The sequence below is a fragment of the Corythoichthys intestinalis genome, chromosome 18 (assembly GCF_030265065.1).
Source record: "Corythoichthys intestinalis isolate RoL2023-P3 chromosome 18, ASM3026506v1, whole genome shotgun sequence".
NCBI lineage: Eukaryota > Metazoa > Chordata > Actinopteri > Syngnathiformes > Syngnathidae > Corythoichthys > Corythoichthys intestinalis.
This window is the reverse complement of record NC_080412.1, coordinates 33,173,817-33,198,910: the sequence shown is the minus strand read 5'-3', so window position 1 is coordinate 33,198,910 and position 25,094 is coordinate 33,173,817. Positions and strand designations below refer to the sequence as shown.

General features: G+C 39.0%; 1 protein-coding gene and 1 long non-coding RNA gene across 2 annotated transcripts in view; one reads left to right on the top strand and one right to left on the bottom strand.

Annotated features, from left to right (window-relative positions):
* Window positions 1-5,318, top strand: part of LOC130906601 (uncharacterized) — a 9,059-nt gene extending 3,741 nt beyond the window's left edge. Inside the window, exons 2-3 of the long non-coding RNA XR_009061347.1 lie at window positions 1,809-1,961; window positions 4,812-5,318. This is a non-coding gene — a long non-coding RNA (uncharacterized LOC130906601). The remainder of the gene's footprint in view (window positions 1-1,808; window positions 1,962-4,811) is intronic.
* chrne (cholinergic receptor, nicotinic, epsilon) lies at window positions 1,242-25,094 on the bottom strand. Its single transcript, XM_057821087.1, has 13 exons — window positions 24,981-25,094; window positions 22,604-22,697; window positions 10,075-10,208; window positions 9,910-9,954; window positions 9,728-9,837; window positions 9,486-9,641; window positions 9,294-9,394; window positions 9,024-9,224; window positions 5,482-5,596; window positions 5,262-5,376; window positions 4,984-5,191; window positions 4,783-4,916; window positions 1,242-1,944 (listed from the first exon to the last, which is right to left on the bottom strand). The coding sequence occupies exons 2-13, from the start codon at window positions 22,668-22,670 to the stop codon at window positions 1,777-1,779; spliced, it is 1,554 nt and encodes a 517-aa protein (XP_057677070.1). The 5' UTR covers window positions 22,671-22,697; window positions 24,981-25,094; the 3' UTR covers window positions 1,242-1,776.

The window sequence follows — 25,094 nt, the reverse complement described above, 5'->3', positions numbered from 1 at the left end:
CATTGATGATTAGCAAGTTTGTATTTCTTGTATATGTTAATATAATTTGTGTTCAAATATTGCAATTTAAATTTGCTAATAAAATCCAGACATTTTTCAGACAAGTTTTCAAAATGTTTCTTTAGTAGTTTTTGAAAACAAGGGTTTGAATCGAACTGTGTATCACATGAACAAATACACATGAAAGTTAGTATAAGTCAGTACTGATTTATTTTGCATTGATCATTCAGCCTATCAGTTAATTATGTTCATATTGGTGAGAAATGTAGCCCTGACCCCAGTTCACCCAGTCTGTTTGGTCTTATACTGTAAATGTCCCGTCCCCAACTAAAAGTGTTCATGCAGGTTATGCTGTTATATCGTCCCTACCAATGTTGAGACCAAATCTATGCCCTTACTCCTTACGCTTGTTTGTTATGTTTAAAGTTTTGTAACAATGTACCATGCTACTTATGTCGTACTGTTTGAGCGGTTGATTAAAAAAAAAAAAAAAAAAATTATAAAACATCTATTTTACATGTACATATATTTGTGTGTAAACTTTTTTTTTTAAATTAGACTATTGTAAATCGTATGAGCAACCAAGTAGCTACAAAAGGTGCAGTAACCAACACATTTGAATAAACAATGGGTGTGATAACGATTATTCCAATTTATTTACAGTAAGCTTTTTTTAGTACCTCCCATAAACCCACGTAAAAAATGTTCTTGAGCACAAAAGTTTGCACAAACCCACCCCTTAACCATAGGCATTATAGTTTTGACGATATATTGCTATAACAGAATGATAATTTTATATAATACTTTTAAATCTGCTTGACTAATTGACTATTTTCGTCATAGAATCGTTATATTGTGGTCAGTACAGGCAGTTACATTGGTGTAGTACTATTTTTGACCACGTTGCGGCGTCCAAAACCTTAATAGTGCCTGATCACAAATACTGTAGTCAAAAAACCTCGTTACTATTACCTGAAACACTTGTGGTGGCGTGGGGGGGTGTAATTGACACTAAGTTTTATTATTGTAAATCTTACTATTTGGACAATTCAATGGAATGTTGTGCTTCAGCTTGTCCATGATTTAATGAAAAACAGAACAAAGAAGCAAACAAGACTATTTATACATCCATTCAATATCCTGTGTACTGTATCCATGTGTAACAAACGTATTTGAACAAGCCATCATTCATTCATTGATTTAATTATTTATTTAGAAAACATGGCACAATGACATCAAGACATCAGCCCACCCAGAGTCTACCTCCAACAAGGCAAACTGATAAATAATTAATCATAAGAACAATAAGGCTTTAATGAATTGGCTGGCTCAATTTCCACCCCATATTCTTCAAATAAGACATAGTACTGCAAAGGGAAAAAAAAATACACTTTACCAAATAAATTTCCAACATAAAAATCTGCTAAAGGCCCACACAAACAGGGCAACTTTATAATACAGTCTACAAAAAAAAAAACATTTTGTCTAAATAAATACTTTTGCTTTCCACCAAGCTCCACCTTATACAATAATAAGTATGAATTGATGTAATTCATACGGGAGAAAAAAGACAGAACCAATGAATTGATGCGTATCTTTAAGTAATTTACACCTAGATGAAAGTTGCAAATCTGCCTGAACAATCAGGACCTGTGCTGTGAAGAGATGTGATACTTACAACTCTGATGCAGCACACAGTAAATTCAACCCATCACTACAGTTATCCTCACACACAGTGTGAGGTAAATTCAAACCTTTCTCCTTTTTTCTTGATTTTCATTCTGGGGCGTATTTGTTGTTTTCTCCAGGAAATGGAAATTCGGGCGCCTTGTTGAAGTGTCCTGTGAGGAAAATCCCCACTGTGCCGATGATGAAGAGGAGAATGGCGGCCCAGAAACACACCTTGTCAATCATCTTCCCAATCAGCACCCAGCTTTCAATTTCCTTTATTTGGAATTAAAGTAGGATTATTTCACATACTGTGGGGCGAATAAGAATTTAGTCAACCGCCAATTGTGCAAGTTCTCCTACTTGAAAAGATTAGAGAGGCCTGTAATTGTCAACATGGGTAAACCTCAACCATGAGAAACAATGTGGAAAAAAACCCAGAAAATCACATTTTTTGATTTTTAAAGAATTTATTTGCAAATCATGGGGGAAAATAAGTATTTGGTCAATACCAAAAGTTCATCTCAATACTTTGTTATGTACCCTTTGTTGGCAATAACGGAGGCCAAACATTTTCTGTAACTTTTCACTCTTCGCTTGGTGTAAAGAAATCAACTGTGGGAGCAATTATTAGAAAATGGAAGACATGCAAGACCACTGATAATCTCCCTCGATCTGGGGCTCCATGCAAAATCTCACCGCGTGGCATCAAAATGATAACAAGAACGGTGAGCAAAAATCCCAGAACCACACAGGGGAGGGGCCTAGTAAACGACCTACAGAGAGCTGGGACCACAGTAACAAAGGCTACTATCAGTAACACAATGCGCCGCCAAGGACTCAAATCCTGCACTGCCAGACGTGTCCCCCTGCTGAAGAAAGTACATGTCCAGGCCCGTCTGCGGTTTGCTAGAGAGCATTTGGATGATCCTGGGAGAATGTGTTATGGTCAGATGAAACCAAAATAGAACTTTTTGGTAGAAACACAGGTTCTCGTGTTTGGAGGAGAAAGAATACTGAATTGCATCCGAAGAACACCATACCCACTGTGAAGCATGGGGGTGGAAACATTATGCTTTGGGGCTGTTTTTCTGCAAAGGGACCAGGACGACTGATCTGTGTAAAGGAAAGAATGAAATGGGCCATATATCAAGAGATTTTAAGTGAAAATCTCCTTCCATCAGCAAGGGCATTGAAGATGAGACGTGGCTGGGTCTTTCAGCATGACAATGATCCCAAACACCCAGCCAGGGCAACAAAGGAGTGGCTTCGTAAGAAGCATTTCAAGGTCCTGGAGTGGCCTAGCCAGTCTCCAGATCTCAACCTCATAGAAAATCTTTGGAGGGAGTTGAAAGTCCGTGTTGCCCAACGGCAGCCCCAAAACATCACTGCTCTACAGGAGATCTGCATGGAGGAATGGGCCAAAATACCAGCAACAGTGTGTGAAAAGCTTGTGAAGAGTTACAGAAAATGTTTGGCCTCCGTTATTGCCAACAAAGGGTACATATCAGAGTATAGACCCCACTCACATGACGTCACTACCACGCCTCCGCGCCATATTGTCCGTCAACTTGTCGTGTTTACGCATTACCGCTACGTAAATTCCGCCTATTATGGCGTGGTTTTCTGCTCGTTAACATTAATAATCAAAATGGTGAAGGCGTGTGTGGCGGTTGGTTGCAATAACAGAGAAGATAGACGGAGAGACTTGAAGTTCTACCGTATTCCGAGAGATCCGGAGAGGAGAGCGAGATGGACTGCTGCAATTCGACGAGAAAACTGGGTACCAAACGATCACCACAGATTATGTAGTAGTCATTTTATATCTGGTAAAATGCTTTTAATATATATTTAGAGGGTTTTGGGCTGACAACCACAATCAAGATCATTGCGAGGCTAATCGCCGACAACATACAGTTTCAAATTCAAGATGCTTATTTCTTCCACCATCATTATTTTTTAATAATATTTAGCTGATACCAAGTGAAAGAAGCTGGCCTCGTCAACGGATCATCAGTTAAACAGGTGTGTCCAAACCCTTTTGCAAAGGGGGCCAGATTTGGTGTGGTAAAAATGCGGGGGGTTACGTTGGCTGTTTACAAAGAACAATATATTTAAACACATTTTAGCAAGCCCTTCTGTGTGTCACATTTGGTTTATTATTATTATTATTTTTTATTCATAATTTCAACAATCTCGACTGTGTGGCATTCTCTTTCGACACTCGGGCTCTTGCGAAATACTGCTGCTGTGAAATTAAACTAGCTTCAAGTTGCTATAATTTCTCGCTACGTATCTACCCTGTAATGTTGTCGTATATGTCAGCGTCTCGTTTGGTAATATCGCCTCACATCGAACTCTTTGCAAATGAGGCAGACACAGTTGTATATCCACCTATCCTTGAAGCATCGGCCATCGCAGTCAACTTTAGTTTTTTTTATTGATTGTCGCCATTTTCGAAAATTGGAAGGGTCACACGGGGTAATGTTGCTTAGAGTGCTGCTCTTAAAGTTTTTCAAACTTTCGTGAGAATAGGCTGATTTTGTGTGGACAAGATAGTTGTAGATATCAGGGTAGCAGATGTCAGGCAGAGACGGCGAAGACAGCGGGTCGAAAAATATCGATTTAGGCATCAAATATGGATCTGGCGAATGGATAGACTGAAGCTTTTCCACATATCGCCTTTTATGCAACGCATCCAATGAGTTTACAGCGTCTGGAAGCACCGGGCTTCCATGAATTGCACTATAAATTGCACGACAAATTGAAACCATTGAGAATACGGATAAACAATGACAGACAAAATGGTGGCCGGATACAGCGACATGTCATTGTGTGACGTTGGTGAGTGGGGTCTATTGAGATGAACTTTTGGTATTGACCAAATACTTACTTTCTACCATGATTTGCAAATAAGTTCTTTAAAAATCAAACAATGTGATTTTCTGGGTTTTTTTTCCACATTCTGTCTCTCATGGTTGAGGTTTACCCATGTTGACAATTACAGGCCTCTCTAATATTTTCAAGTGGGAGAACTTGCACAATTAGTGGTTGACTAAATACTTATTTGCCCCACTGTAGGTGATAAAGCATGACTGTGAAAATGACACTTACCGATCCAATGTTATTTTGTTGTCTTGTAGACTCTGCAATGAAATTGCAGGCATCCACGCATTGCTTTATCTCAGGTGCAGCTTGAGCTAAACTCTTATACAGATTGGCTGTAGTATTGGCATCGACGCCATCAACTAGAAACAGTCATCAGCATTTCAAATAAACATTTAAGAACAATGAGTGGGTTAAACTCTGTCTCACCATTGGGTTGCATCAGCCCATGTTTCTCTTTTTGCTTGTCAAACATCATCTCACTGCGAGGCTGTTTGAGCACATACTCCTCAGCTCGCTGCATGAGGCCGAAGGAATCTCTCCTCCGATCTCTTACGCCGTTCACCTCTGAGGTCACCTCGGTGTCGTCCAGGAGAGGCGACATACCTAGGAAACGGGGAACCGTCTCCAGGAACAGCTGAAAAAGGATACAGAAGTGTATTTTAACAACCTCTACTTACGAGTTTACAATGCATTGGTGCACTTACATGTTTGATCTGATAGGACATGGTGTGAGTGCTGGGGCTGCGCAGGGAGAAGTTCAACACCACAATTTGATTGGTAGCAATGAGCGTGGTGACACACATAACAAAGATGATGTACCTAAAAAGGACATTGATGAAAAGCACTGAAAATGTGCAAAGATTTTGGCCATTGAAAGCGTCGCCTGCAGCTAGTTGACTGTGATAAGCTCGCATGCTGACTTACTTGCCAATGAGGGGCACAGAGAGTGAAGTCTCTGGGATTTTCTGAGCAATAAGAAAGAGGAAAACAGTCTGGGCCAGCAAGACTGAGATGGATACTGTGAGCTTTTGTCCTCCAGCTGTACCGGAGAAATGGGACATGTCATGTATGAAACATACACAAAACAACCTTTTAGAAAAAAATAAAATAAAACAATATGCGAAGCAATTGTTAGGAGAAAGTCATAAAACAATATTTTAGGTCTGATTATGACTTGGTGAGTTCAACAGTCATTGCAATAAAATTTTATTAAATATTATTGGGTACCCAATAATATCAGCTGATAAAAACATTTAATATATCGCATGATATCGGCATTGTTTTTTTATTATCGGTTTTGGGCCAATATGCATATGGCATTGTAGCCTGGAACTCCAGACTCACCGCTGTTCCAGCTATAGAGTCTGGGACCCAGCTCCTTATTGGCTTCTTGAGCCCGAACGAAATCATCCGTGCAATCAGATTTGTTTAATTTGCGTGACGTGTTCTTAACAAGCAACATCACTCATGTACGTCGGAAGTCATTCCCACAACAACTCAGATGGCAAACGGGAGAGCCTACAATATGTTCCTTTCCGTTTTAAATGACCAAAAACTAGAGGTGTCCCGATCGATCGGCATCCTGATCGATCGGGTCCGATCACGTCATATTCAAAGTATCGAAATCGGCAAAAAAATATCGGCCATGCCTTTTTTTAATATATATACTGTATTTAAAAAAATATATATATATTAAATCGTTTTCTAATTGTATTTAAAGTTACAGACATAATATGTTACACTCATCCAGAGTCTTTAGTTCAGGCTTAAGATAGGGTTATCAAATTTATCCCAATAATGGCAGTAATAAGTTTTTTTAAATGTATCACGTTGCAATTAATGCATTCACCATTGTCGCGCTCAATCTCTAATGGCGCCATTTTACCTATATAGAGAGATAAAAGGCAGCGTAAAATAAGAAGAGTGAATTTTGGCAGCCTTTGGAGGCTTATTTTAATTGGCTAAAGCCTTACTATCCCTCTCCCTACGATTAGAAATATCATGGGAAGCAATGTGCGGAAGCAAGGTAGCATTTGATCTTTTTCTTAACACCTCATTTTTCCCAACGCAGAGAAGATATATCAATTGATAGCACTACGCACAGTCATGGTTCCACTTCCCATCATAGTTCCACTTCCCATCATACATTTGGGATGGCCACAGTATCATTTACTGAAAGCTCAGCAAATACACTAGATGGCAATATTTAGTCACAATATACAAAGTCACAAGTCTTTCTATCCGTTGTTAATAATGTAAATGCCATCTTGAGGATTTATTGTCATAATAAACAAATACAGTACTTATGTACTGTATGTTGAATGTATACAGTGCTGTGCAAAAGTTTTAGGCAGGACACCTGCAGGACACCTGCCTAAAACTTTTGCACAGTACTGTATATTTTTATTATATTATGTATATACAGGATATACTGAATGTATATATTTTCCCCAAGTGGAAGCTTCCATGATCCTAATAAATTTAATAATTTAAAAAATATATATACCTGCCTAAAACTTTTGCACAGTACTGTATATTCGTCCGAGTTTTATTCATTTTTTTCTTAATGCATTGCCAAAATGTATATGATCGGGAAAAATTATCGGGAAGGATTGGAATTGAATCGGGAGCAAAAAAAAGTAATCGGATTGGGAAATATCGGGATCGGCAGATACTCAAACTAAAACGATTGGGATCGTATCGGGAGCAAAAAAACATGATCGGAACAACCCATTGAGTCGCTAAAACCAACAGTCTATCTCGCGCTGGCCATGTTGAATAAACTTCTCCGTTCTCCTCGTACTGTATGTTTACGTCCTCACGCTCGAGTTTTTTGTCGCTTTACCAACATCACGTTTGCCCGTCGCTGATTGGTCCACGCCGCTGTTTGTATGATTTGCGGAGCGGTCGCCAGACTCTATAGCTGGAACAGCAGTGAGTCTGGAGTTTCAGGCTAATGGCAATGCTGTTATGTCCACTTATTGCCTTCTTGTGTTTCTGGTGTTTTGTCACCACCTGCTGGCGCTTAGGTGTACTTAATTTTGATACACTCCAGAACTTTCTGCTAAGGTGAAATATGTCGACGCGAGCTCATTGTGAAAAGATCTAAATGGACTAGCTAATGTCTGCAGCCAGTGTACCATAGCAGTACTTGCTATCTCACCACATTGTTTGTGCCTCATACAAGGATCGCTTGTAGTTTTATATTCTTCCTTTGTGATATATTTATGAGCGTTTTGTCTTATATTGGAGATCTATATATTTTGTTTTGTTTGCATTTGTGGTAAAACGTGGCTACAATATTTCATTGCTTGCAAGCCGGTTGCGATTCAAATTGACCCGTTGTGTATACTTTGGTTTATTTTTTGACTTTATACTTATTATTGATACAATGTTTTGTTGTTTTCAATTTGACAAAAAAGTATCAGCGCTCTTGTCAAGAGAAAGATGACCACAGTAAAGCCAATTCAACTTTACTCCTGCGTCTGACTTTCTTTAGAGCCTGATTTGTTCGCTATCTGTCGATTTGTGTACCCCCACGCACATTGAGGACAGAATAAGTGCCTTATTGGCACTTTGCACTTGCATTTGCACAATTTCGATTTCAACAATAGATATAGTAGTGCAATATAGGCACCTTTTCTATCACTTCAGTTGAAGTTGTTCTCTCATTTTTCACAGAATGTTAACTCGGAAAACCTTGAAGTTGTTACATTTGTCTTTATTAAAACATCCACTGGTGCATAACAGTACAATTAGCCATAATAGCGTATTGGCCCGAATATAAGACGGCCCCCTCTTTTTCAAAAAGACTTTTTGAACAACAAATTAATTTTTATACAGAAAATAATTACATTACATCTGAAACAAATGATTATAACAACATATTTGAGAGAAAAAGCATGTTATTTTGCCTCATTCAAATCTTAATATCTGAACATTTAAATAGGTAAACTACAGTGCAATCACATTCGTAAATGAATGGCTTCTGGTTTTTGAAATGTAAATAAACCAATCTATTGTGATAAAACAACAAAATTGCAATAACTGCATTAACCATTAAAGTGAAGTCCTACTGTAACTGTAATCTTGAAACAAATCTGAATAAGGAGAAACATTGCAATAAAATAATGCAAACTGGTTAAACTTGAGAGTAGCTGAGATCCGTCATGACAAACATCGCTTCAATGATATCTGGCGCCATCTAGCGTCGTGAATGAGCAATGTCTAGACCGCGAATGTAAGACAACCCCCACTTTTTCAGTCTTATTTCAATGCAAAAAACACCGTCTTATATTCGGGCCAATACGGTATGTTAATACCACGACCGCATATCGGCATCGGTCTGACATCGGTATCGGATTTTTTTTAGCTGTACAACATCGGGATATGGGTTAAAAAGTAATAATCGGACAACACTATTAAAATATTACAAGTAATGAGGTCTATATGATGGCCTCACTGACCTTGTGCTGGTAGGAAGTATGCCAATACCACCAAGGAAGAGATTAGGGAGCAGGGCAGAATGATGTTGATCACGTAGAAAAGGGGCTTTCTCTGAATGACCAGGTTGAAACTGATCTCCTGATACTCCAGATCATCGGGAGTGTATCGCTGGTCTATCATCTTCCTGGCTGGTCGATGGACAATGGCCCACTCGCCATTTTCTAAGAGAGAAAAACAATAGCGAACAAACAAGGAGCATCTTACAATCCTCGAGAATGTAAACTCTTTACCAGTGAAAGCCTCAGGGTCAATGTCCACCCATTCGATTATCTTGTCTTTATCTCCAATAGCTAAAGTAAGGTCCACTTCATTGGCACTGTATGTCTGTGATCTGACAACATGAAATATACTCAGACACTGTTAACATGATTTCTCCCCCCCCCCACCCCCCCCAATAATGCATTATGAATGGCAGTATATACCTGAACGCTAGTGTGCAGTTTTGATAATCAAAAGGGAAATAGGTGATCTCTATGGCACACGTGCTACGATAGATAGCAGGGGGAAGCCAATATATTCCACCATTGTCGGAAATCAATACATTCGCGTAGTAAGCCACGTCAAACTTGCCATCAATGCTGTAGGAATGGAGAATAATAATCAGAAAAGAGACATAAAGATAAAAAAAAAAAAAAAATCAATTACTCGAAGCAAGAATTAATACTTGTTTTCGAGGACAATATCAGGGAGCCACACGGTTTTGCAGGGGACCCGGATGATATCAATGCCATGGTAATCGGATTTATTCCATGCTAGACGATAATCAACCCATTGCTGTGAATGACATGAGATCACAATTAGCATCAATAGAAGACAAAAGCTAAGAAAATTCAATATTCAGCTCACTATTTCTATCCAGACGTTGGTTGTAAGAGTCTCTTCTTTTTCATTCTGTCAAACAACGTCACAAAAATATGATCAGTATAATCATTTGCTCTTATTTTCTCGCCAATCTATTTTTAAGGTGCTGAAGGGCTTTGTTGAAACAGATAGTGAGTGGAACACTCTCACCAGAGAGATAAGGTTGGTGAGGGTCAACTTGATCTGAACTTCCACTTTGTCCTCAGGGTGAACCACAGGACGGATATTCTTGTTATAGCTTGCGAAAAGGTTTCTGATCAGTTGGGTCTCTTCATTACAATGAACTGGAAAGCCGAAAACAACAAAGGCGACAACAGGTTTATATCATTCATTGCTGTTCAGTGCTTCATAAGTAGATGTATGATAGTATGATCGTCCAGTCATCATGAATGTGGAAGTACATTGGGGCAAATAAGTATTTAGTCAACCACTAATTGTGCAAGTTCTCCCACTTGAAAATATTAGAGAGCCCTGTAATTGTCAACATGGGTAAACCTCAACCATGAGAGACAGAATGTGAAAAAAAAAAAAAAAAAAAACAGAAAATCACATTGTTTGATTTTTAAAGAATTTATTTGCAAATCATGGTGGAAAATAACTATTGGGTCAATACCAAAAGTTCATCTCAATACTCTGTTATGTACACTTTGTTGGCAATAGCGGAGGCCAAATGTTTTCTGCAACTCTTCTCAAGCTTTTCACACACTGTTGCTGGTATTTTGGCCCATTTCTCCATGCAGATCTCCTGTAGAGCAGTGATGTTTTGGGGCTGTCGTTGGGCAACACGGACGTTCAACTCCCTCCTCACCCCGTGGCGTCAAAATGATAAAAAGAACGGTGATCAAAAATCCAAGAACCACACGGGGGACATAGTGAAAGACCTACAGAGAGCTAGTACCACAGTAACAAAGGTTACTATCAGTAACACAACGCGACGCCAGGGACTCAAATCCTGCACTGCCAGACGTGTCCCCCTGCTGAAGAAAGTACATGTCCAGGCCCGTCTGCGGTTTGCTAGAGAGCATTTGGATGATCCAGAAGAGGACTGGGAGAATGTGTTATGGTCAGATGAAACCAAAATAGAACTTTCTGGTAGAAACACAGGTTCTCGTTCTTGGAGGAGAAAGAATACTGAACTGCATCCGAAGAACACCATACCCACTGTGAAGCATGGGGGTGGAAACATCATGCTTTGGGGCTGTGTTTCTGCAAAGGGACCAGGACGACTGATCTGTGTAAAGGAAAGAATGAATGGGGCCATGTATCGAGAGATTTTGAGTGAAAATCTCCTTCCATCAGCAAGGGCATTGAAGATGAGACGTGGCTGGGTCTTTCAGCATGACAATGATCCCATAACACAGCCAGGGCAACAAAGGAGTGGCTTCGTAAAAAGCATTTCAAGGTCCTAGAGTGGCCTAGCCAGTCTCCAGATCTCAACCCCATACAAAATCTGTGGAGGGAGTTGAAAGGCCGTGTTGCCCAAAGACAGCCCCAAAACATCACTGCTCTAGAGAAGATCTGCATGGAGGAATGGACCAAAATACCAGCAACCGTGTGTGAAAAGCTTGTGAAGAGTTACAGAATACGTTTGGCGTCCGTTATTGCCAACAAAGGGTACATAACAAAGTATTGAGATGAACTTTTGGTCTTGACCAAATACTTATTTTCCACCATGATTTGCAAATACATTCTTTAAAAATCAAACAATGCGATTTTCTGTTTTTGTTTTTTCACATTCTGTCTCTCAATGTTGAGGTTTACCCATGTTGACAATTACAGGCCTCTCTAATATTTTCAAATGGGAGAACTTGCACAATTAGTGGTTGACTAAATACTTACCGGCATTTGCCCCACTGTATATGAATCAATATTGAGCCACAACAGTTTTTTTTGATATTGCATTTATATTTCAAAGAGAGATTTGTTCACAATGGCAACAATTAGTGTTTGACTAAATACTTATTTGCCCCACTATATGCTAAATACCGTATTTTTTGGACTATAGACAAGGTTCCTGAGCGAAACATGGGCGATGCCATCGTTGACATTTTCTGCTACGGACTTCCGGTTTAGACAGAACAACATTAAGTGCGGTTGAAGTAAGCAGTGTGTAGAGAAAGTTAAAACTGCAAAATCAAACCAGAGAAACCCACGGGATCTCCAAAAATGGATTCAGCACGACGTAGATGAAGCGCCGGGACTTTCTGTGTTGTGCGTTTGTTCTTATCACTTCGTTGCTTGTTTGTGGACAAAATTCGAACAATTTGTACAGCCTGTGTTAACATGTTGTTGATTATAATAATAATAATAATAATAATACATTTTATTTGTAGAGCGCTTTTACCAATGCTCAAACACGTTTTACAGGTGAAATGAAAAACAGCAAACAACGTCAGCAGAACAAAACAATACAGAAAATAATTTTAAGTTAAAAGCTAGTTTAAAAAGGTGAGTTTATAACACTTTTTTGAATGTGGGAAGGTCTGAACAGGTACGGATGGGTTTAGTGAGTAAGTTCCAAAGGGAGGGGAAAGCAACGGAGAAGGCTCTGTCCCCCCAAGTTCGGTGTGTTCTTTGTTGGGGCAGTGTGAAGATGTTTTCATTAGAAGAGCGGAGGTGACGGGAGGGGCTGTGGGGACAGAGAAGGTCTGTGAGGTAGGGAGGGGCCAAGTTATTGAGTGCTTTGTAAGTGAGAAGGATGATTTTAAACGGTATCCTGTATGAAATAGGAAGCCAGTGCAGTTTGTGGAGGACGGGGGTAATGTGGTTCGTATAGGGGATCCGGGTGAGAAGGCGTGCAGCGGACTTTTGGATATATTGTAGTTTATTGATGAGTTTGGATGGAGAACCGGAAAGAATGCTGTTGTAGTAGTCAAGTCTGGAGGTGATGAAGGCATGGATAAAGGTTTCAGCAACAGAGAAAGTAAGGGAGGGATGAAGACGGGCTATGTTCTTGAGGTAGAAGAAGGCAGTTCTGGTGATGTGGTTGACGTGCTAGTCAAATCTTAAATTATTGTCGAAAATGATACCTAGGTTGCGGGAATGTGTTGAGAGAGGCAGGGTGCAGTTGTTGATGGTGAGGGAAAATTGACCGTCTTTGATGTGAGCTCCAGGGTCGATGATGATTATGTCCGATTTGTTACTGTTGAGTTGAAGATAGTTTGCTTGAATCCAGGATTTAATTTCACTGAGGCAGTTGTGAAGTGTGGATTCAGTGTTGTGCGAGATTTGTTTTGTGGAGATGTAAATTTGGATGTCGTCAGCGTAACAGTGAAATTGGAGTCCATATTTACACGGATGATCTGACCAAGGGGGAGGATGTAAAGAATGAAGAGGAGGGGACCAAGAACTGAACTTTGAGGGACACCTTGTGGTAGGGGAACAGGAGGGGATGGTAATGAATTGTTGTCGGTCGGTGTGGTAGGAGCGGAACCAGGAAAGTGCAGTGCCAGTGATGTGTACAGATTCTAATTGGGAGAGCAGGATGGTATGGTTGATTGTATCAAAAGCAGCAGTGAGGTCCAGGAGGATGAGGATGGTGAGTTGTCCAGAGTCCGAGGAGAGGAGAATATCGTTGGTTATTTTGAGAAGCTCTGCAGATCTCTTGCACACCCCCATACTGGATCTAACCCCAGACCATGATTTTGCCACCACCAAACTTCACAGTTTTCTGAGGGAATCCTGGATCCATGCAGGCTCCAGTAGGTCTCCTGTAATATTGGCGGCAACTGTGGTGTAATTCAAAGTTTCATCTGAAAAATCCACCTTTTGCCACTTTTCCAGCGTCCATCCTTTTGACAGGTTGTGGGCCTTGGCAAATGCCACACGGTTTTTTAATTGTCTGCAACCTGAGAGATCTGCAGGGCGGAAGGCAACATAAATAGTCTGAAATGTCAACAAAAAAGGGACAAATTCTGCAGCAGGATGGTGCTCCATCGCATACTTCAATCTATACTTCAAAGTTCCTCAAGGCAAAGAAGATCAAGATCCTCCAGGACTGGCCAGCCCAGTCACCAGACATGAACATCATTGAGCATGTCTGGGGTAGGATGAAAGAGGAATCATGGAAGATGAAACCCAAGAATGTTGATGAACTCTGGGAGACAGGCAGACCGCTGTCTTTGATGTTCCTGATGACTTCATCAATAAATTGTATGAATCCTTGCCGAAGCCCATGGAAGTCATACAAAATATTAAATTTGGATCTCACAGCACCACTACTTAATTCGCTTATGTTATGTAACATATTTTTGTATCTTAAGTATATTTTTTGTTCAATTTTCATACAACTTTCTGTAGGCGACAAAAGTTTTGTCTTGCCAAAATTTGACCTTTATGTCTTCATTAAATGATAAATCTTTTTTCAGTGAAAAAAAAAAAAGTACATTCAACATCATTTGGGAGGGTCTTAGCTTTCATATGAGTCATTTCTGAAACCAAATTGAATAATTAAAAGTCAGGTTATTACCAATTGTTTCTACAAAATGGATAAGCGACAAAACTTTTGTCAGGGACTGTAGATTATGCTGCAGAGATTATTACAATTACTACTTGCTACTAGTATTTTTTTAATTGTACTAAAAAAACTTATTTGTTCTTTGAATGCATTTTAATCTGAGGACACTGATAGAGAAATATTGCAACTCTGGAACCTTATTATGTTAAAAACTGACAGCTAGCTCTCTCAAAAGGATATAGAATTATAAATTTACACTTCAGCAACACATTAACCAACCTCCCCACCCCCCCCAAAAAAAGTCTGTAAAAGCAGATGTCTCCAACTGTGTTTTGGATTGTTTTGATGGCATGCCCAGCTGGCTCACATTAGGGTCACAACAAACTTTGACTGGAGGGTCACTTGCTCAATGATTAGCCCTGATCATTTTTTCTTCTCCGAATTTTGTAAAACTTTCCCTCCGAGATCCATTTTCAGATGTTTTGATTTCTAGTAACCTAAATGTTGGTGTCATGTAAACTAACTCTTCAATAAATTGCTATGTGTCATCTCATTCATAATGAAGCGCTTCCACAAAAATGTTGACGACACACCAAGGGAGAGAAAGGCAGAGGTTATTTCCGAGCCCTTGCCTCTTCTCTCACAGCTGTCACTATGCTTAGCTCAGATTACACCACAGACGGCACACTCAAAACAGGACCTCATGTCAACCTCAGGTGATCTGCTATAATATCACCATCAAAACGCAGGAATTCTGGATCGAATTATGGTGATAAATAGGGCAATAGAACAGTCTGCGTATGTTAAGTTGACTCTTTGCCGTGCATTTGTTCTTATAGAAGTAAAAAGATCGTATCATCCAAAAGAAAGCTCCCAATGTCACCCCTTTGCATCTTGTACGGTACCCACTAAATACAATTATACTCACGTTTGATTTAATACTCTGTTTGTAGTGACAGCTGTTCCAAAACTGAATGGAAACTTAATGACTGGCATATGCTTCAGCTCGAGTTCAACTCAAGTATCCGTCTCAATGTTATGGTCATTAGTGTTTCAAGACAGGAAGCTATGTCATCTTGAAGTGTTCATTCTGCTTGGCCTTGTATCGAGCTTCCTTACTTAGGGGACGGTATTCCGGGGCTGCAAATCCATCCCCGACCACGGACACAAGATCAAGTCGTGCCAATGACATTTTGCAACACAGTGATTCAAAAATGGATCTTGGCTGTGATGGACACTGGACCTGTAATATAAGGGCGTAGGTTTGCATAGGGACGGTAGGGACATAACACTACCAACTTTTCAGGATGCTCAAATTATCCCCACCAACTTTTAAGCAACCTCATTTGCATTATAGAATGATTTCAGTTATATAGGTCATTTAGATTGTCTTCCTATATGTTGTAAGGATAGAATTGATCCTACTAATTATCCTACCTATTAAGTGAACTACAGTACTTTCATTATGTTCAGACTAACAGTTGCCACGTTTACATGGAGCCAAATATTCCAATTACAATCGGAATATTTGTTCAAACCGAATAAATGTGTTCCATATAAACACCTCATTCGGAATGAACAGGCCCAAACCGAATGGAATTTCATTCCGATTCACAGGGGTGGAATATTCCTTTTCCCAAACCGATTAGAAGTAAAATTATATCATGTAAACAGGGAAGCGGAATGGTGTCTGGTTGCGTTCTTTCTGCACATGCTCCGTACTGACGTGGTGACGTCAGTTTGTGACGTATGTAACGTCACTTGCAACATGGCTTCCAAGCACAGCGCACCTAATTGGAGTCCGGCGGAAAGATTGTATTTAATTCAAACTTTAAAAGAATTGAATATAATTAATAGACGGGCGTAAAACGAGGAACAGTGAACTATTTAAAAAATTTCACGAGAGGTTACACGAAGCCGGAATAGACCGGAGCGTTGACCAGATTAGAAATCGGTGGAAAACCGGCTACTACAAGGCAAAAGAGCAAAACAGCAGAAGCGGATACGACCCCACAAACACAACAAGTGGGTTAAAGTTAAAACAGCAGCACTCTGACAATCCATCTCCATGTTTTGCAACGTGACGCTTTGTTTTGATTAATCTGCGCATGTCAGACGGCAGTTGTCAAACGTCCTTTCGGAATAAAGGCAGTCAGATGTAAACGCTGGATCGGAATAGATGAAGTGACATGTAAACAGCTGATCTGAAATTTCCATTCGGAATGATTTGAATCAGTATGAATAAAAGTCAGCATGTAAACGTGGCTACTGACCCTTTTTCACTCGCTGAATGTGCCAGTCCATTTTTTCCCCACAAACGCATGTTTGATTGGCTGATGACTTGAACCCCTAACAACCCCCCCCCCCCCCCCCCACACACACACCAATTCACAACCCGACAGAAATACAACATGCCGCCTCCCCCGCCTCCTTCAAAGACGAGGGATATTAGAAGTTTTTTTCAGCCAGCAGCAGCCACTGTAGGTAATGTAAAAAGTAGGGCTGTCAAACGATTGAAATTGTCACACTTAGACAAGATGAGCGGACTCAGATGCAGAATTCAGTCTTTTAATAACATAAAATTGTCAGAGGTAAGTACAAACTGAGGGCGCTCCAGCAGGAGGAAATAACGGCCTATGAAACAAAAATAATAAAAACGAGAAACAGGAGAGCCAGGCAAAATGCACTGGAGTTTACAATTACAACAAAGGGCTATGCATGAGGCACAAAATAACAAAGAGCTATGGCAGAATACTATGAACAACTCACAACTTAGAATATCTCTGGCTATGGACTGGCTTTGCTGGCAACGAAGGGCGAAGACACTTTGGCACGAGACAAGGGAGTGACAACCAATTTAAGCACATGAGGAATAGGGCACAGGTGGGAACAATAGGTAATCATAATCAGAGACAGGTGAGATAGCAGGACGGGTGAGTGTTGGAAACAGGAGGGTGAGGCTTCAAAATAAAGCAGGAAGAGACAATACCAAGACGTGACAACCCTCACCCAGGCGTGACAAAAAATTTTCAATCGAGTTAATCACAGCATAAAAATTAATTAATCGTAATTAATTGCAATTCAAACATCTATAAAATATGCCATATTTTTCTGTAAATTATTGTTGGAATGGAAAGGTAAGACACAAGACGGATATATACATTCAACGTACTGTACATAAGTACTGTATTTGTTTATTATAACAATAAATCAAGAGGATGGCATTAAAGTTATTAACATTCTGTTAAAGCGATCCATGGATAGAAAGATTTGTAGTTCTTAAAAGATAAATGTTAGTACAAGTTATAGAAATTTTATATTAAAACCCCTCTTAATGTTTTCGTTTTAATAAAATTTGTAAAATTTTCAAACAAAAAATAAGCTAGTAGCTCGCCATTATTGATGTCAATAATTACACAATGCTCATGGATGCCAGCAGAGGGCGAAAAAACACCAAAAAAACAAGTGACAAATGCACTTGACACTGTCATTTTAATCTGTTTGAGCGGGGCATGTGTGTTAATTGCGTCAAATATTTTAATGTGATTAATTAAAAATAATAATTAGCGCCCGTTCACGCGATAATTTTGACAGCCCTAGTAAAAAGACGTCAATACTGTGGAGGTGGGGAACACTCCACTAATTTTGCTACTGCTACAGTGCTTCAAGTCGATTGTACTCCCTGAGATTTCTTGAAATAAGAAAAACAGCTAGCTGAAAATAAGCTTAACAGACTTATTATAAGCAAAACGGTTGTATATTAAATCTTAACCCTTTTTTGCCAAATGTATCACATTTAATAAACGTAAAATTTCACGATTTTGAGACCAATTCAGAATTTTGACATTTCTTTTTGAAAAAAAAATGGATGCAAATCAACACATGCATCTGCAGGTTCCATGAGAAAAAAAAATAGGCTTTAGGAAGGGTTATAGATAATAGAGCGCTTATTACACATATTCATTTTGACTTTTCTTTTTACAAATTTGAAAAAAAGGTTTCACTTGGACCTTATTTTTCAAATTTGGGGATCCTCTGATAATTGTTTCATGTTGCAGGTCTTTAAGGATTAAAAGAAAAACTTGTCAGAAATGTTCTTAATATTGTTCAAAGCATTATTTGAAAGAATTATTTGAAATAATTTTTTTCTTGATTTATGTGAAAAAATGACTATCTTTTAGATGCATGGGCTCAATATGAACTGATAGTAATATTTACTTTAAGTGGAAGAATCTGACACATTAATCCTTTAACTAGCCTTTAACACTCAAAAAAAAAAGATGGAGAAAATTATTCGACTAGATTAAAAAAAAATATCAGATTAAGATGTTATAAATTTGCAGTGTGAAAGTTAGTATAGGTAAATACAGATTTATTTTGCATTAATCATTTAGCCTACCAATTAATTAGGTTTATATTGGTGAGAAAGGTAGCCCTGACCCCCATTTACCAAATATGTTTGGTCTTAACAATGTCCCGTCCCCAGCAAAAAGTGTACGTGCAGGTTTTGCTGTTATATCATCCCTACCAATATTAAGACCAAACCTACGCCCTTGCTGTAATAGGGTACTCATTCAACTCATTGGTTGCCAGCTTCTCCCAGTCAAAATAGATTGGACGTCAGGCGCCATCAATGGCATTGAAACTTGAGCATTCACAGCCATTCATTCAAGTAAAAAAAAAAAAAAATGGACGTCTATCGACGTCAATGGTAATGAGGTAAATACTTGTACAGGTAGTCCTCGGTTTCCGAACAAGTTCCGTTCCTGCGGTGGTGATGTAACCCAAATTTCCACGCAAGTCGTAATTAACCCTGTAAGAAGCGTTTATCTCACAATGACTATCCAAAACATGTATTGAACATCATAATAAAATGGAGTAAAAAATTAGATAGCTATTTCTTCCCTCCCTTAACATTGATCACACCATAGTTCTTCTTACAACTGACATTTATTTATTTGTCACCGTCAAACTATGAACAAACATTTAGAAAATACATTCATGACAGAGCGTACAATAGTACTATAAAGTAAATCAATAGAGACATATTTGCTTACAAAAACATACCTCAATGGCTGCACAATAATACCAAAGGGAAATAAGTATTTAATTGATCTTGGGCAATTCAAGAAGGAAAACGGCAGCTATTAGTGGCACTATCCAGCGGTGAAAACGAACGCTGCTCAATAAGCCAACGGGCAAATAGTGAGCTAACGGGGTGCATCCTACGCCGTTTACCTTTTCTCTGCCTTCTTATAATGTTAACTGGCGTTCACTCCTACTTCCCAACGTGAAAGCAACTCTTGAAACTAACAGAAAGTAGCGCTGGTGTGACTTCAAACAAATCCGAGTGCAACAAAGGAAAGAAGACCACACATAAAATATCAAATATGCATAGCAATTCGAGATCAACCATTTAGATTTAATAAATAACAAAATTAAATGACAAATAATATATTGTACTCACCATCAATGTTGAGAGGTGGCAGACAAGACACTTTTACACGATTTAAAAAATAATCATAATAATAGACAAAGTGAACGAAACTCTGGCGTCGTTAAGTCAAAATCACGTAAATCGGGTACGTCGTAACGCGGGGACTATCTGTACTATGAAATTTAAAAAACAAGAACGAGTGCGCCCCAACTCACAACAGGCTGAAGTCAGCGCATGCATGCCCTCTACTGACTAACAAATGCACCACAAGTCCATTTGCTGTTATTAATCGTTACATTGTATTTTGAGGTTTTAGGGTTTTATTAATTTATTTTAGGCCTGTCAAAATTATCGCGTTAACGGGCGTTAATTTTATAAATTAATCACGTTAAAATATTTGACGCAATTAAAGCACATGCCCTTCTCTAACAGATTAAAATGACAGCAGTGTCATGTCCACTTGTTACTTGTGTTTTTTGTCTCCCTCTGCTGGCGCTTTGGTGCGACTGATTTTATAGGTTGACTTCAACAATGGCTAACTACTAGTTTATTTTTTTGATTGAAAATTTTACAAATTTTATTAAAACGAAAACATTAAGAGGGGTGGTAATATAAAATTTCTATAACTTGTACTAACATTTATCTTTTAAGAACTTCCAGTCTTTTTATCCATGGATTGCTTTAACAGAATGTTAATAATGTTAATGCCATCTTGTTGATTTATTGTTATAATAAACAAATACAGTACTTATGTACAGTATGTTGAATGTATATATCAGTCTTGTGTCTTATCATTCCATTCCAACAATAATTGACAGAAAAATATGGCATATTGTATAGATGGTTTGAATTGCGATTAATTACGATTAATTAATTTTTAAGCTTTGATTAACTCGATTAAAAATTTTTAATCGTTTAACAGCCCTAATTTATTTCTATTACAAAAATAGCTATTGGCCCCATAAAGGGTTAAGAGGAAATAGATGTGTTGTATTTATTTACCGTATTTATTCAATCATCTGTCATATTTTGAATGATTTTCATTTTCAGTATTTATGACCAAGATACAAATTAGAGATGTCCCGATCGATCGGGATCGGATGCCGATCAATCGGGTCCGATCACATCATTTTCAAAGTATCGGAATCGGCAAAAAAATATCGGCCATGCCTTTTTTTAATATATATAGATTTTTAAAGTTAAATCGTTTTCTACTTGTATTTAACGTTACAGACATAATATGTTACACTCATCCAGAGTCTTTAGTTTAGGCTTAAGGTAGGGTTATCAAATTTATTGCGATAACGGCGGTAATTAATTTTTTAAAAAATGTATCACGTTAAAATATTTAACGCAATTAATGCATGCACTGCACGACCCACTCACGCATTGTCGCGTTCAATCTGTAATGGCACCTATTTACCTATATAGAGAGATAAAAGGCAGCGTAACATGAGTAGAGTGAATTTTGGCAGCCTTTGGAGCATTTTTTTAATTGGCTAAAGCCTTACAATCCCTCTCCCTACGATTAGAAATATCATGGGAAGCAATGTGGGGAAGCAAGGTAACAATTGATGTTTTTCTTAACACCTTATGTTATTTCCCAACGCAGAGAAGATATATCAAATGGTAGCACGACGCACAGTCATGGTTCCACTTCCCATCATGCATTTGGGCATGGCTACAGTATCATTTACTGAAAGCTCAACAAATACACTAGATGTCAATATTTAGTCACAATATACAAAGTCACAAGTCTTTCTATCAGTGGATCTCTCTCACAGAAAGAATGTTAATAATGTAAATCCCATCTTGAGGATTTATTGTCATAATAAACAAATACAGTACTTATGTGCTGTATGTTGAATGTAAATATTCGTCCGAGTTTTATTCATTTTTTTCTTAATGCATTGCCAAAATGTATATGATCGGGAAAAATTATCGGGAATGATTGGAATTGAATCAGGATTAAAAAAAAAAAGCAATCGGATCGAGAAATATCGGGATCGGCAGATACTCAAACTAAAACGATCGGATCGGGAGCAAAAAAACATGATCGGAACAAACCTAATAAAAATGATTTTGGGGTTCTTTTAAATCAAAACACGAAGTGATAGCGTAGGATGACAGGTGTTGACAAAGCACTGGATACCAAAATTGGGGGAAACAGTTATTCAATCAGAACAAAGCAAATTTAGTAATATATATAGCAAATATTAACTCAATGGCTGCGATTGTCGGTGATAGATAAACGAGGGTTGCTCTAAAAATGAGCTGTCTTACATTGATCACATAGTGAATTTGTAAAAATTGCCCCTTGCAACATTGAAACTAACTTCCTGTTGTTCTGACAGCCGTATTGTTTTTCATGAATTAATGATGCCGAAATATTTATAAGCCAAAATATATCAAACTTGGGTCCATTCAAAACAAATCACGTGGTTCTTAAAAACAGACACATAACATACTTTATATATTAGGTAAAATTGCTTAGCTTGATTTTGACTTTTGTGAATTTTGTGAATGACCAATTCCAACATGATGCCCCATTCACAAAATTGTGATTGGCAACCAACCAATCAAAAGTGTTTGCAGGCTCGATCAGTAGAGTAGTCACATTTACTTTCAAATCAGCTCTAATGTGAGCGCAGCCAATGTAGTGCTATAAAAAGTTGTTTATTCCTTCTGAAATCTAAACTACTAACTGCATGTCCCGGATGAAAGCTTAACCAATGAGATGCCATTGACCAGAAAGTGTGCCGATGTTTGCAAAATGTGATGCTTACCTTGCAAAACAGTCCCGAAAAGAATCCCAACTCCAAAAAGTAGCTGTAAACTGCATACTGCCATCATGCTGCAGGACCTCCGATCAGTAGTCAGCTGTATTGGAACATAAAGTGAGGCAGGGAGGAAAGCGAGTGAGAGGAAGAGTAAAGACGGCGAGGAAGAGCCCTAAATCCCTCGCACCAAAACCCTTGACTGCACCCACCCCGGCTGTCGCTATCTGTGGACTCAGATTACGCAGCAGCTGAGCACTAAACTAGGATGTCAAGTCACAGTCCAGTCACCCACGGTAATAATCATTATGATCATTAGACACCAAGTAATGGGGTGGTGCCAATGTAGTCTATCGCAAATGTATTTACTGGACCTGCAACGTCATGGCCACAGGCTTAATGACTTAATAAAAACATACTGGAGTTTTCTTTGATAACTGGTCATAATTATCATTTCTTTAGTAAACAGTTCTTGTCTTGGGTTTTAATAGAATTTGAGGACGTCTTTATGTAGCCTAGTCTATGTACTCTAAGTATGTGTATTTGTATATGTGTGTATGTACAGTGGGGCAAATAAGTATTTAGTCAACCACTAATTGTGCAAGTTCTCCCACTTGAAAATATTAGAGAGGCCTGTAATTGTCAACATGGGTAAACCTCAACCATGAGAGACAGAATGTGGAAAAAAACAGAAAATCACATTGTTTGATTTTTAAAGAATTTATTTGCAAATCATGGTGGAAAATAACTATTTGGTCAATACCAAAAGTTCCTCTCAGTACTTTGTTATGTACCCTTTGTTGGCAATAATGGAGGCCAAACGTTTTCTGTAACTCTTCACAAGCTTTTCACACACTGTTGCTGGTATTTTGGCCCATTCCTCCATGCAGATCTCCTCTAGAGCAGTGATGTTTTGGGGCTGTCGTTGGGCAACACGGACTTTCAACTACCTCCACAGATTTGTTGAGATCTGGAGACTGGCTAGGCCACTCCAGGACCTTGAAATGCTTCTTACGAAGACACTCCTTTGTTGCCCTGGCTGTGTGTTTGGGATCATTGTCCTGCTGAAAGACCCAGCCACGTCTCATCTTCAATGCCCTTGCTCATGGAAGGAGATTTTCTCTCAAAATCTCTTGATCCATGGCCCCATTCATTCTTTCCTTTACACAGATCAGTCGTCCTGGTCCCTTTGCAGAAAAACAGCCCCAAAGCATGATGTTTCCACCCCCATGCTTCACAGTGGGTATGGTGCAATTCAGTATTCTTTTTCCTCCAAACACGAGAACCTGTGTTTCTACCAAAAAGTTCTATTTTGGTTTCATCTGACCATAACACATTCTTCCAGTCCTCTTCTGGATCATCAAAATGCTCTCTAGTAAACCGCATAGGGGCCTGGACGTGTACTTTCTTCAGCAGGGGGACACGTCTGGCAGCGCAGGATTTGAGTCCCTGGCGGCGCATTGTGTTACTGATAGTAGCCTTTGTTACTGTGGTCCCAGCTGTCTGTAGGTCATTCACTAGGTCCCCCCGTGTGGTTCTGGGATTTTTGCTCACCGTTCTTGTTATCATTTAGACGCCACGGGGTGAGGAGGGAGTTGAAGGTCCGTGTTGCCCAACGACAGCCCCAAAACATCACTGCTCTAGAGGAGATTTGCATGGAGGAATGGGCCAAAATACCAGCAACAGTGCGTAAAAAGCTTGTGAAGAGTCACAGAAAACGTTTGGCCTCTGTTATTGCCAACAAAGGGTACACAACAAAGTATTGAGATGAACTTTTGGTATTGACCCAATACTTATTTTCCACCATGATTTGCAAATAAATTCTTTAAAAATCAAACAATGTGATTTTCTAGTTTTTTTTTTTTTCCACATTCTGTCTCTCATGGTTGAGGTTTACCCATGTTGACAATCACAGGCCTCTCTAATATTTTCAAGTGGGAGAACTTGCACAATTAGTGGTTGACTAAATACTTATTTGCCCCACTGTAAATATGGCTTAAGCGAAGTATATTTCTGTTCATATCATGACAATCCACACAATGACACGAATCATCTTTGGCCTGGATGTCAGAGCCTGTGCTAACTCTAACAGCATGTAAAACGTTTATTTAGTGGAACAATTAGACTTAGTCACTGTGAAGATGTAATGGTTGTGAATACAGTAGCAGGTTGCAGGAAGGTGAACAGGTGACAATGTTAAGCAGGCCTGCTTCCTGCTATGTATCCAATGTATTAAAATACACACAAGAGCCAAACAACTTTACTAGTGAGGCTCCAGTAGTGAGACAATGTGTCTACAGACAATGCTCATAAAGCCCGGTGTCGATGTAGTAGATCATCAACATAAATGTTGTTACTGTTCGCATGTTCAATGAAGGAATCTGACCTTTTAGCCAGCCCGGGCCGGCAGGTCCCAACATCCCAGCCAAAAAGCCAAACTCCGTGCGTTCACCTTAGTCTTTGTCAGGTTTGCGGGTAGGCATGTGGTGTGGACCCAACT

What these genes read in the sequence shown, in the direction of transcription:
- chrne (XM_057821087.1), bottom strand. Translation starts at nt 22,670, where the DNA reads ATGATGGCAGTATGCAGTTTACAGCTACTTTTTGGAGTTGGGATTCTT. An exon ending in TCTGTGCCCCTCATTGGCAA is followed by an intron (nt 5,377 to 5,481) that starts GTAAGTCAGCAT and finishes TGTCCTTTTTAG; the next exon opens with GTACATCATCTTTGTTATGT. An exon ending in TGGGCTGATGCAACCCAATG is followed by an intron (nt 4,917 to 4,983) that starts GTGAGACAGAGT and finishes GACTGTTTCTAG; the next exon opens with TTGATGGCGTCGATGCCAAT.